The sequence below is a fragment of the Salvia hispanica genome, chromosome 3, assembly GCF_029641045.1.
Source record: "Salvia hispanica isolate PSC_SH4W2 chromosome 3, Shi_PSC_v1, whole genome shotgun sequence".
Taxonomy (NCBI): Eukaryota; Viridiplantae; Streptophyta; class Magnoliopsida; order Lamiales; family Lamiaceae; genus Salvia; species Salvia hispanica.
Window position 1 is genome coordinate 10,012,501 of NC_142694.1, and position 12,405 is coordinate 10,024,905.

At 33.4% G+C, this 12,405-nt stretch overlaps 1 protein-coding gene across 1 annotated transcript in view; it reads left to right on the forward strand.

The window, feature by feature from the left end:
* Positions 1-1,616, forward strand: part of LOC148930143 (uncharacterized) — a 1,974-nt gene extending 358 nt beyond the window's left edge. Inside the window, exons 1-2 of the mRNA XM_089066466.1 lie at positions 1-1,107; positions 1,332-1,616. The exon at positions 1-1,107 is cut by the window's left edge and continues 358 nt beyond it. Of these exons, the coding sequence (XP_088922592.1) occupies positions 408-1,107; positions 1,332-1,372 (741 nt within the window). The 5' untranslated portion in view covers positions 1-407 and the 3' untranslated portion in view covers positions 1,373-1,616. The remainder of the gene's footprint in view (positions 1,108-1,331) is intronic.
* Positions 1,617-12,405: the final 10,789 nt, after the last annotated feature.

Below are 12,405 nucleotides of genomic sequence, written 5' to 3' on the forward strand. Positions count from 1 at the left end.
TTTGTTTTTATTTTGGTTACCTTTCTTTATCATGGCAGAAAGTGAGCAATTTCGCCATGTTATTCCAGTATTGACCCAGAGTCACCCAATAGCTATTAAGCTTACAGAATCAAACTATCTCATATGGAAACAACAGATCATGTCCACTATACGAGGATATGAGTTGGAGTCTTATCTGATGGAGGATCAAGAAATACCCCCACAATTCTTAAGAGAAGCCGGCTCTTCTGAAGCAAGGCTGAATCCAGATTTTCTGGCATGGAGGAGACAAGATCAGCTGTTGGCATCTTGGATTCAGTCCTCACTTTCTGAGAGTATTATGGTTCTGATGGTTGGTTTAACGACCAGCAAACAGATTCTGGAAGGCATTGGAAAGCAGTTTTGCAAGCCAATCTAAGGCCAAGATCATGCAATACAGGCTCCAGTTGCAAACTATCAAGAAAAACAACCTCACTATGAGAGAGTATCTGAACAAGATCAAGGGATTCTGTGATCTTCTTGGGGCTTCTGGTTGCCTGATTTCAGAGGACGACCAAATCCTCTATATTCTTGGTGGTCTTCTGCTCAGCTTTGAGTTTAGGCTTGAAAGTTCTGAATCGAAAAATTCAAAGGTTAATGTTGATGGATCTGTCCCTTCTGTTAATCTGGCACAAACTTCTGATGTCAGGGGCAACAACTACTATCAACAAGGAAGAAACAACAACTATAGAGGCAGAGGCAATGGCTTTCGGGGTGGTAGATCTGGTAGAGGTCGCATGGGAAATGGCAAACTCATCTGTCAATTATGCCAGAAACCAGGGCATTCTTCTGAAAGATGCTGGCATAGATTTGAGCCCTCCTTCATGCCTCAGCAACACTTTCACAGTCAGCAAAATTCCATGAATCCCAGGCCTCCTTCGTATCAGCAAAATTTCCATACCCAATCTGCTCCTCAGCTTAATCCCTCTGCTCATGTTGCTCAAGCTCGGGGTGCCTCTAACTGCTATTCTCCACCTGAATTTGCTACTGATGTAGGATCTTCTGCCTCATGGTATCCTGACTCAGGAGCTACACACCATGTTTCTAATGATTTAGCCAACCTCAACATTGCATCTGACTACAATGGAGGTAATACTCTTCAACTTGGTGATAATTTTGGTGTTACAATTGCTCACATTGGAGAGTCTACTGTTTTCTGTCCTTCTATGCCACAATCATCCAATTCCAGACTCTTTTCCCTCAAAACTCTTCTTCATGTTCCAAAAATTTCTAAAAATCTGCTTAGTGTTTCACAGTTTGCCAAGGATAATCATGTATTCTTTGAGTTTCACTCTTCCATATGCCTTGTTAAGGACCAGGTAACCAAGGAGGTCATACTGCAGGGCACTCTTGAGAATGGCCTTTACAAATTCACCCTACACAAGTCCTCTCCTCTTCCTGCAGTTTCAATCAAGAGTCCACCACCTGCTTTCCCTGCTGACTCATCCTCCTCTTTTTCTGTTTTAAGTGCTTCTTGTAATATTGCATCTAGCTTAGATCTTTGGCACAAGAGACTAGGCCATTGTGCCTTTCCTATTGTAGAAAAGATCTTGCAGAAATGTAATATTCCTTATGATTCGATGAAATCAGATTCTCTATGTCACTCTTGTTGCATTTCCAAAAGTCATAAACTGCCTTATTCTCCTTCTGTTACAACATATACTGCTCCCTTAGAGTTGATTCACTCTGATCTTTGGGGACCAGCTCCCACTACTTCAAGAAATGGTTTTAGATACTACGTGAACTTCATAGATCAGTTTAGTCGATTCACTTGGCTATATCTCCTCAAAACTAAGGATGAATTGTCAACTGTCTTCAAGCACTTCAAAAGCTTTGCTGAAAACCAATTCAGTACCAAAATCAAATCTGTTCAAAGTGATTGGGGTGGGGAGTATAGAGGTCTTGCACATTTTCTTGAAAGTGAGGGTATACACCACAGAATATCTTGTCCCTATACACCCCAACAAAATGGAATGGCCGAAAGAAAACATCGGCATATTATTGAGATGGGCCTTTCTCTTCTTGCACAATCTGGACTTCCATCTCACTTCTGGGATGATTCATTTTCTACTGCAGTGTACTTAATTAATAGACTGCCATCTCCTACTACAAATCTTTCATCTCCATATGAAATTCTCTATAAATGCCTTCCGAACTACACTGATCTCAAGACATTTGGTTGTCTTTGCTATCCGCATCTTAGGCCTTATAATAGATCCAAATTGGATTTTAGATCATCCTCTGCTGTCTTCATTGGATATAGTGCTTCCCACAAAGGATACAAAGCTTTACTTCCAAATGGTAAAATTGTAATCACAAGGGATATCATCTTTGATGAGTCAGTTTTTCCCTATCATACTGTTTCATCTTCCTCTACTCCTACCTCATCTCCTCTCATCACAAATGTTCCTGTTCCGATCATTTTTACTCAACCTGTTGCTTCTCCTAATCCTAACATCTCAACTGCATCTCCTAGTTTATCACCTGCTCCCATTACCTCTTCTTCTCCTTCCTCTACAACAGCTCAACCTCAATCTTCCCCTCCTGATGCCCCTCTTGATACCGCTCCTGCTATTCCCACTCCTCCACCTGTTCTGAACTCCACTCAGCCTCGGAAGCACTCTATGACTACTAGATCCCAGCATGGAATTTCTAAACCAAAAGTTCTCACTGCCTCCAAATCTGATGACTCAAAAGATCTTCATATCATTATTCCCCACTCAGCCAAAATTGCCATTGCTATTCCTGTTTGGAGATGTGCTATGGATGAGGAATTTCTTGCTCTACTCAGAAACAAAACCTGGACACTTACTTTCCTTCCACCTGGAAAGAATCTAATTGGCTCTACTTGGGTTTTTCGCATCAAGAAACATGCCGATGGATCAGTTGCTCGATACAAGGCTAGGTTGGTTGCCCAAGGATTTTCCCAAGAGGCAGGTTTTGACTTTACATAGACTTTTAGCCCTGTGGTTAAGCCGAACACCATTAGACTTATGTTGAGTATTGCTGTATCTTCACACTGGCCCATCAAGCATTTGGATGTAAATAATGCATTCTTGAATGGAGATCTTCAGGATGAAATTTATATGCGTCAACCTCCCGGTTTTGAACGTGGGCCTCCCGGCATGGTGTGTAAACTAAACAAGGCTCTATATGGACTCAAGCAGGCCTCTCGAGCTTGGTTTATTACCATTCGATCAACTCTTTTGGGTCTTGTTTCACTCAATCGAAGGCTGATACTTCACTTTTCTTCCTTCATAACAAGTCTGAAATTATTTATCTCCTCTTGTATGTCGACGACATGTTAATCACTGGCAACTCTATTCCCGGTATTCAAAGGATTATTGATCAGCTTCACAACCAGTTCTCATTGAAGGACCTTGGTGAAGTCTCACATTTCCTTGGAATTGAAGTCACTAAGACAATTGAAGGTCTTCATCTCTCACAAACAGCTTATGTCAAAGAGCTGCTGCAACGTGCAAAGATGCTTGATGCTAATCCTTCTCCGACTCCTATGATTTCCAACCTTAAACTTAGCAAATCAGAGGGTGATCCGACTATAGATGGCAAGCTCTATCGTAGTGTTGTGGGCGCTTTGCAATATGTCACAATCACACGACCTGAGCTCAGTTTCTCTGTGAATAAAGTTAGTCAGTTCATGTCCTGCCCTTTGGCTCCTCACTGGAAGGCTGTCAAGCGCATTCTGCGTTATCTAGTTGGCTCCTTGGATCATGGCCTTCACATCAAGGCTTCTCCCTTCACCTTATCTGGTTTTTCGGACTCTGACTGGGCCTCTGACATTGATGACCGCCGCTCCACCACTGGCTACTGTGTCTATTTTGGTTCGAATTTGATTTCTTGGTGTGCCAAAAAGCAAAAGGTTGTATCTCGCTCCAGTACTGAAGCTGAATACCGAAGCTTGGCACATTTGGTTTCTGAAATTACATGGTTACAATCACTTCTTCTTCATGAGCTTGGTTGGAAAATATCTTCTTCTCCTGTTGTGTGGGTTGACAATCTTAGTACTATTGCTATGGCTTCCAACCCTGTCCTTCACTCTCGGGCTAAACACATTGAATTGGATATCCATTTTATCAGAGATAAAGTTGCTGCCAAGAGTCTAGATCTTCGTCATGTTCCTTCGATTGATCAGGTTGCGGATATCTTCACCAAGCCTTTGAGCAATCAATTCTTCACGAGGCTATGCAACAAGCTCAATGTTTGTTCTCTAGCCTCTCTCGAATTGAGGGGGAATGTTAACTTATGCTTGATCACATCAAACACATCACCAAAAGAAGAGACATGTCATCACACTACTCCTAGCTGGAAAGATGTTCTGCTGCAGGGAACCAAGAGAATGGATAAGAAGGAGTGTGGCCACCACATTACTCCACACGCTAGCCACTGTGTTGTTCCACGTATATAGTCTGTTAGAAGTTTTGTTTGTATCCATTCCATTCCAGAGGGTTCCATTGATTAGTATAAGATGCAATAGTATTTTGTCTTCCTTCTCAACGCATATGAATTATCAAATTACAATCAATGAAGCATCTTCATTTTGAGTTACTTTCTACCCAACTTTATTCATGCTTTTCCTCTTTTCCTATTTCATAGCAAGAAGAAGTAAGGGTTACACAACACAGTCAGCTAAAATCAATAATTTCATCGGTTTGTTTTAGGCATTTCATCGAATGGTTAATACGCACAGATCATCATACATCATAATTGTTGGATAAGAAATCATACATAACCCAAATTGATTTCATCTTTGAACAAAAATGGAGATTGTGTTCGAAACCAAACAAAATATCACAATTCACAACACATCAAAACCAATAATTTCATCGGTTTGGTTTAGGCATTTCATCGAATGGATAATATGCACGGATCATACTTCAAATAGGCAATCACATATTTTCATTTTGATGCGATAAAAACAGGCATTCGTTAAAAGCAATTAATCGAACACGTGATAAGCGGTGTGAACTGCAGATGATTAAAGCTTACCCGAAGAAATGTGGTGGTGCTTGACGTTGCCTTCATCCTGGAGATCTTCGTCGCCCTTCCTCTTTCTCAAGTTTACTACGCAATTAGATGCGCAAGAAGTTGTAGTAGGCATTGGTAGCTCAATATGATGTTACAAACGCAGATGAATATCATATTTATGGAGATTATGAAGTGACTGGCCGAAAAGAAGAAGATTTTCTTGCTGAATACACTGATTTATACATCAAATCAAACACACAACATTAATTTTGCTGACATATATTAATGTCAGTGTTCTTTTGTGAATTTTAAAAGAAATACTCCCCCCGTCCGCCGTTAGGAGTCTCATTTATGAGCGGCACGAGTTTTAAGAAATGTTAAGAAAAGTGGATAAAAAAAAGTTAGTGGAATAAGAGTCACACTTGTATATATTAGTTTTAAATAAAATGTGAGTGAAATGAGTTAGTGAAAGGTGAGACCCTATTACCATTTATGGTAAAAGTGAACCGGAATTCTTATTCGCGGATGGACTAAAATGGAAAAACGGGACTTCTATTCGCGGACGGAGGGAGTAGTTAAGTAAAAGAGAGTTTAAAGTATAGATAATATTATTTCTATTTTAGAAAATATTTTATTCTATGGGATAATAAAAAAAGAAAAATATTTTATTTTTAATGGGACAAATGGAGTAATACTATACCACGATTTAAAACATATAACTAAAAATTACTACTGCATCCAACAAGTTCCTAATATATTCTCTCAATTATACCCCTTCAAAGCCAATGCGCTGCCTTTACGAGCAAGTTCCCAATTTATTCTCAAACTCTATCAATGTAGCTTGAGCACTTGGATTCATTTACGACAAATTACTCCGGAAGATGGATAGTAAAAAAAAAGTGAAAACATAGAATGAAAGGTGGATATTTAAAAAAAAAAGTAAAATTTTTAAATAAAATAAAAGGTTATACTAGTAAATCATCCAACAGCTACGCTGCACGCCAAGCGGTTGGGATATCAGCTGTGGCTCAGGGCTTATAGAAGGGCGCCTCTTTGTTTTAAAATATAAAGAGATATAGATGACAAAAAGTTAGTAGACGTAAATTTAATTTTATATTACTTCCATCCTTAAATGTATAAGCACCAAATTAAATAAAAATTCGTAGAATGATCTAATGCGTTGATTGTGAATCAAGATGGAGCAAGAACTAAGCTAAGCCTTTGTGTTTGAAGAATGTACACACTAATTACCAAAGGTAAAGGGAGAGATCTTATTGATGATCAAGAGTGAATGTAGTTATGAATCTCAACCGATTACAATGCTACTCAAGCCAACTATACACAAGCTAGAGTGAATGATGATTCACCTCAATGGCTGTAACCGAAAGTGAAACCGCCACAAACGGCTAGTTTCCTAACTAACATTTGAAACCTTTTCTATCCGCTGCATGTATCCATATTGTAAGCTTGTATGTGCTCCTCGCCGGTTGCTATGCTCATCCATCCTCAACATAATGTAATAAAACTATTAGTATAATAATCTTTAGATGGGTTTTGTTAGAAAACTAAAAGCATAAAAATAATTAGAGAATGCTTATTATCGAAATTATAAATAATTAAACGTAAAAAAAGTCGAACTGACACAAACAGAACTATAAAAGCATAGAAAATTGCATGAATTTTAATGACCCAATTCATATTTGGACCACGAAAAGCCCAGCAACTTTGCAGGCTGTTTGTAGCCATTTTATTTTAGTGTAGAATTCTTTCTTATTTAGGAATCATAAGTTGAGACTTAGATAAGTGGGCTTAAACGGAAATGTCAAATTGTTAATAATAACCAAAACAAAATACTTTGTATATAGCAAAACAACATCTCTAAAATAACTTCATTTGTTATATACATAAAAAATTATTTAATTTAGTATAATGTACTTTGTTACGTTGTCTAAAATATGATGTTGTTTTGTTTGACCTGCGATATCGCCACATAAATAAATCACCAAACTACATCAGCGCATAAATCTTAATTGGTTGCAAATTGGAACAAGATAATGTTTCAATAATTTATTGGTAAATTTTAAAATCAGCATGAAAAACTAAAATTGGGAAAAGTAAAAATTACCCTTAATTCAATACATTCTTAAAGTTGGGATATTACGTTTTCGATAAAATCATACTCCTTGTTGCTCTATTATAAATAGTGATTAATCTGAAATTGTGGATTGACATAACTAAATATTTACAAATGCGCTAACTTAATCACATAAAAACAATAATTTAGACTAAACCGAAGCACCAAATAAATATAATTCGGGATTTATTCGCAATATATAATCCATCAGTTATTTATAAAAAAAACAAATACTCCGTAATAATTTTGAGATTTATATTTATCCATTAATTATTTTGAAATATAAGTAGGTTGCATTTTCCTCATCATTTATTTATGTAGTTGATATTTTTTTTTAAAAATTTGTGGCATCAACAAGGAATGATATAAATTCATATATTAAGGTGGAGTGGGCACGAGAAAATGACTTGAGCCGGCAGCAAAAGGAAAAAAGAATTTTCCAAGTTGCTTTCTTTAATTAAACTATATTAGTACTAATTAACTATAATTACCAGAAATTAAATTATTAAGTACAAATTAACAATGGGAAAAGGACAAACGAAATTAATGTCGACAACTTCCAAGAAGCAACAAGGCTGTCATAAACATACACTCAATAAAAAAATTCCAATTTGACTTAGATATAATTATTGTTCATAATCTCAGTTTAGACTTTTTTTATTAAAATTAATTTGGGGTGTAGTACGTAATTTGCACATGTTATAGCAGATGAGATGTCTTTTCACTGTAATTCAACTAATTAATTCATAAACAAGGACCATACAATAATAGTTGATTTTTTCTTTACATAGAGAAAATGACATTTTAATTTTAATAGGAAATGCTAGATTGGATATTTACAAGAGTGATTCTTTTTATTAATAAAATTTGCCACTTCAACTCTTTCATGGACCTCTTTTTTAAATTGGATATAATTTTGATAGGAAATGCTTGATTTTGTTATAAAACAAAATCTTTTTAAAAACATGGCTAAATCACGACATAGCCTAAATCTGGCGATCGAATATTAATTTATTATTTTCAAGATTTTACATATCTATCTTGCTGATGTTTCTAGAAAGATATGAATATTTGATCAATTTTTCTAAAGCATCATTATTAAGCAAATGATAAAAAATCAACACTGATTTATTCATTTTTATACTACTATATAAGTATATGAAGATTAATTAAAAAAATAACCGGATTTTATGTTTCTTGTCCTCCCACCAACTTGCAGTTTGCTTGTCTAAACATTGCTTTTATAACAAGAATTGACTCATCAAAACACTAATTAATTAAGGCAAAATAGGTTATTAATATTTAAATTAATGACTGGTGTAATGCCTTTATTAATATCATTGACTAGATTTTCCAATCCGAAATGCCTTTAATTTGGTGAAATAGTCTAAGAGGATGCCAATCTTATTAAATTTAGTATCATAAATATAAATTAAGCAATTATAAAAGTATTACTCCTACTATACTAATTATAGTTATAATTACGATTTCATTGTGGAAAGGTTAATTTGAATCTATTGCAAACAAATACGGGAAATGATGAAACCCGTGATTTTATTTTGATATGATTGCTTAATAATAATCAAATAAATAACATAGCAAATATATGAGTTTATTCAAAATCCCATTATCTTTTCGATGGTTGCATTTAGAAGAATTTGTTTTAAACTATAATTGATTTACATTTATATGCTAAATATAAGATCAAATTATTTTATGCCACATTCGTACAAACGATAATATTACTCCATTATTTTAAATGATAATTATAATATAACCCGAATATGAGCTTAATAAATTATACTAGTTCAACTAGAAACCAAATTAAACAGCAACATATTGGAGTCAGTATAATTATTGATCATTTAGATATTTTTAGAGGCAAATAGCATCATTCGATTGAATTTTGTTCTTATTCGTTAGTTAGTTCCATTATGTGTGTATATAAATGAATGTACATCAAATGATTATGTAGTACTTTATAATGTGGCCGTTATTATTGCTTAAACGTTTATAATTCAAGTACATTTAACACATGCATATTTATATTTTTCATTACTTCAGTCTTCTTGGATCATATACTATGTCTTTCTTTAACACGTTTTTTAAATAAGATATAAATTTTTTTAGGAAAATAAAAAAATTCTATCACTTTATAGTAGGCATATCCTACCATCAATCCACGGAGTTATAAAAATTTATCTCAAATGTAGTCTTTTGAGTAAGGGGCAGAGTTAGGAAGTTGTAGGAAATGGGCAGGAATTTTAAGAACTTGAGGAGGAACATATAGTGACAGATTAAAAGAAATAAAATTTGTAATGAAAAAAAGATACATATGGTAAAAAAATATGAGGGGCAAATGCCCGACCTAAAGCTTAGGCAGATCTGCCCCTGTTTCGAGTCATCAACGAACCCACGGTTTAGTACCTCTGGTATCCCGAGTTTTGTTTCTTAGATCGGCTATGGGCTCCCTTTCACGTCTTGCATTTTTAACTAACATTCAACAAAGTAAAGGTAGGTAGTTTTTAGGCTTCTATTGACCTTTCAACAAGTCCATAATCATTTGCGAATTTGGTTGACCAAATAAAAAGGAAATAGATAAAGGAGTAATTTGCACAATTAATGGGGTCCCATAGCTTAGTTAAGCATGGTTTATGATATCATTATATGAGTTGGCTTAGTTACATATAGAGATGTGATTGCACCATGTGGTGAAGGTGAATTTTGTTCTTTTTAACTACCTATAGTCATCATTGGAATTTGGCATCAAAAGTAGGATGAGTTAAAAAAATTATTTTATTTTTTTCCTACGAAAGAGTAACTTTTCCATTTGTAGTACAAGAGAATATCAAAAGTGGACATCACTATTGAATAATTCAAGTTAATTTCGAATCCTGCATATTTCTAATTTTTCACATGTTTCTTTAATAAAATGAAACCTCAATGCTCTCAAATTTAGTCTCTTTCACATTCATTTAAGAATTGCAATCTACTTGATGAATATTAATTGATGACAATGGAGAGGAGATGAAGGCCCATGCTGTCACTAATTTTATTAAATAAATTACTGTACATTCATCTCCAACCAAACTCCAACAATTATCTTCACATTTAATTCTTTTATTTAATAAATTACTATACATTCATCTCCAACCAAACTCCAACAATAACAATTCTTTTCACATTTAATTCTTTGATTATGTTTGTGACTTTTTGTAGTAGATTGATTTCATTTCCCCAAAAATTCAATCTCTTTTTCTCTTCTCTTTAACATGGAAAGTTGATGAGAGCATAATTATAGCTGCACAAAATATTAGGTGATTATACCTTTTTTTTTTCTTTTTTTTATCTTTTTTCTCCTACTACTTTTATTAGTTACTAGTACTACTTCTTAGTCAAAATATTGAATTTGAGAATTTCCATAGAATCAACATGGAGAATTATTCGTGCTTCAATACACATTAAATATTTAATTATCTCAAGTACAAGTGAAAATAATAGTATATAGTTAATTCCTAGAATTTATATATTTAGTGTATATTAATAATAGTTGTCGTTTTATATGACATGTTGTAATTTACTAAGATCATACTACGTAGTCTTTAGTTTCTTACGTTATCATCAAAATAAATAGTTTATGCTCTAATAATTGAATATAACATGATGGCTAATAACTAGTTAATTGAGATGTAATTATAATATTAGTACAAATAAAAATCGAAAATAATATAGTATACTACTTATATTTAATTAATAATGAAGGATTTGTATAGACGGTAAAAGGCCATCAAACAAGAATAATAATTCTAGAAGCTAGTTGGATGTTCCTTTCCACTATCAATTTTACATCATTTTAAAAAACATTATATAGTGCACATAGCTATTGCCTATTAATTAGTTATAATTATTTTAAAAAAAAGTGCTCTACTATATAGCTTTAGCTTAATAAACTGGCAGTAAAATTTGTTCCAATACGATTCATTTAGGTGCAAGAGGGAATAGGTTTGAGCATTTTTTTATCAAAAAAAGTAAAGTGTATTATTAAAATTGATTTTACATTAAAATGATAGAATATTATTTTTTTCCCATTAAAACTAGTTGAATAAGATTATCACACGACATTAATTTCTTATATTCGACTCATATCTTATGTAGTTATTTATTCTTAATTCTTTTCTAAGACGTGATTCTCATCTAATTACATTTTTATGTATGTATATATTCATAATAGCCAAAGAAAATACGGAGTAGTAGTATATACTAGAGAAAATAACTGTAAATGTGTAAAATTTTGGATATATACAAGAAAAAAATAGTTTTGCTACAATTTTAAATGACCTTTAATTTGTTAAAGAAAAAGAAAGTGAGAAAAGGAAATTGAAGAAAAGTTAAAAAGAGGAAAATAAAGTGGGAGTAACTATTTTCACATTATTCCTCCTGCTTTTGATAATAGAGTGTTTTGTAGGAGGAAAAGTGGTGGGCCACCACTTCGGTTTAAAATTGTGCCTAACACTCATTATTATCATTATAAATTTATAGTTCTGTTGTATTATGCGTAAATTGTTAGAAAAAATGGAGTATTAATTTTGGCAAATTTAGAATTAATTTTGTAGTAGCTCTTTGAAATGATCAATTATATCACAATTTTGGTATTTATTTATTTCACAAATTCAAAGTTGAAAGAAATTATGTATGTTGGAAGACCAAATACATGGTTTTTTATTTGATTTGTATATCACTCATAAAATTGTGAATTTTGGTAAATAAAAATGTTACTCCTCCGTCCCTATGTAGTAGATGCATTTCTTTTTTGCACTTGTTTTAAATTTCAAATCTTACTCCATATTTTCCAAATCCAAATCAGTGAGATATTTGAAAAAAATTGTCAAAATTAGGATATACTACTGTTGACTATATTTAAAAGTTGCAATGTTGATATAAATTGACTAGATTTTGTGACGTTTCCAGCAAATTCACATTGATTACAAATTAAGTAAAATTATGGCTCACACAAATTACTATAAAATAGTATTGGATTGTATGCCTAATCGATAAAATTCAATTTTATTACATCAAACTGAACACCTTTGGAATGTTAATATATAGTGTATCTCTAAAATGTTGCGATGCGTTTCGGATTTGTTGTAGGCTTTAGTGGAAGGTTATAAGATCAATACTTAAAACCATTATTCTGTTTTCTTTCATTACGCACTTTAGATAATTAATAGTATGTGTAACGTTTCATGATAATCGAGCATTAAATACAT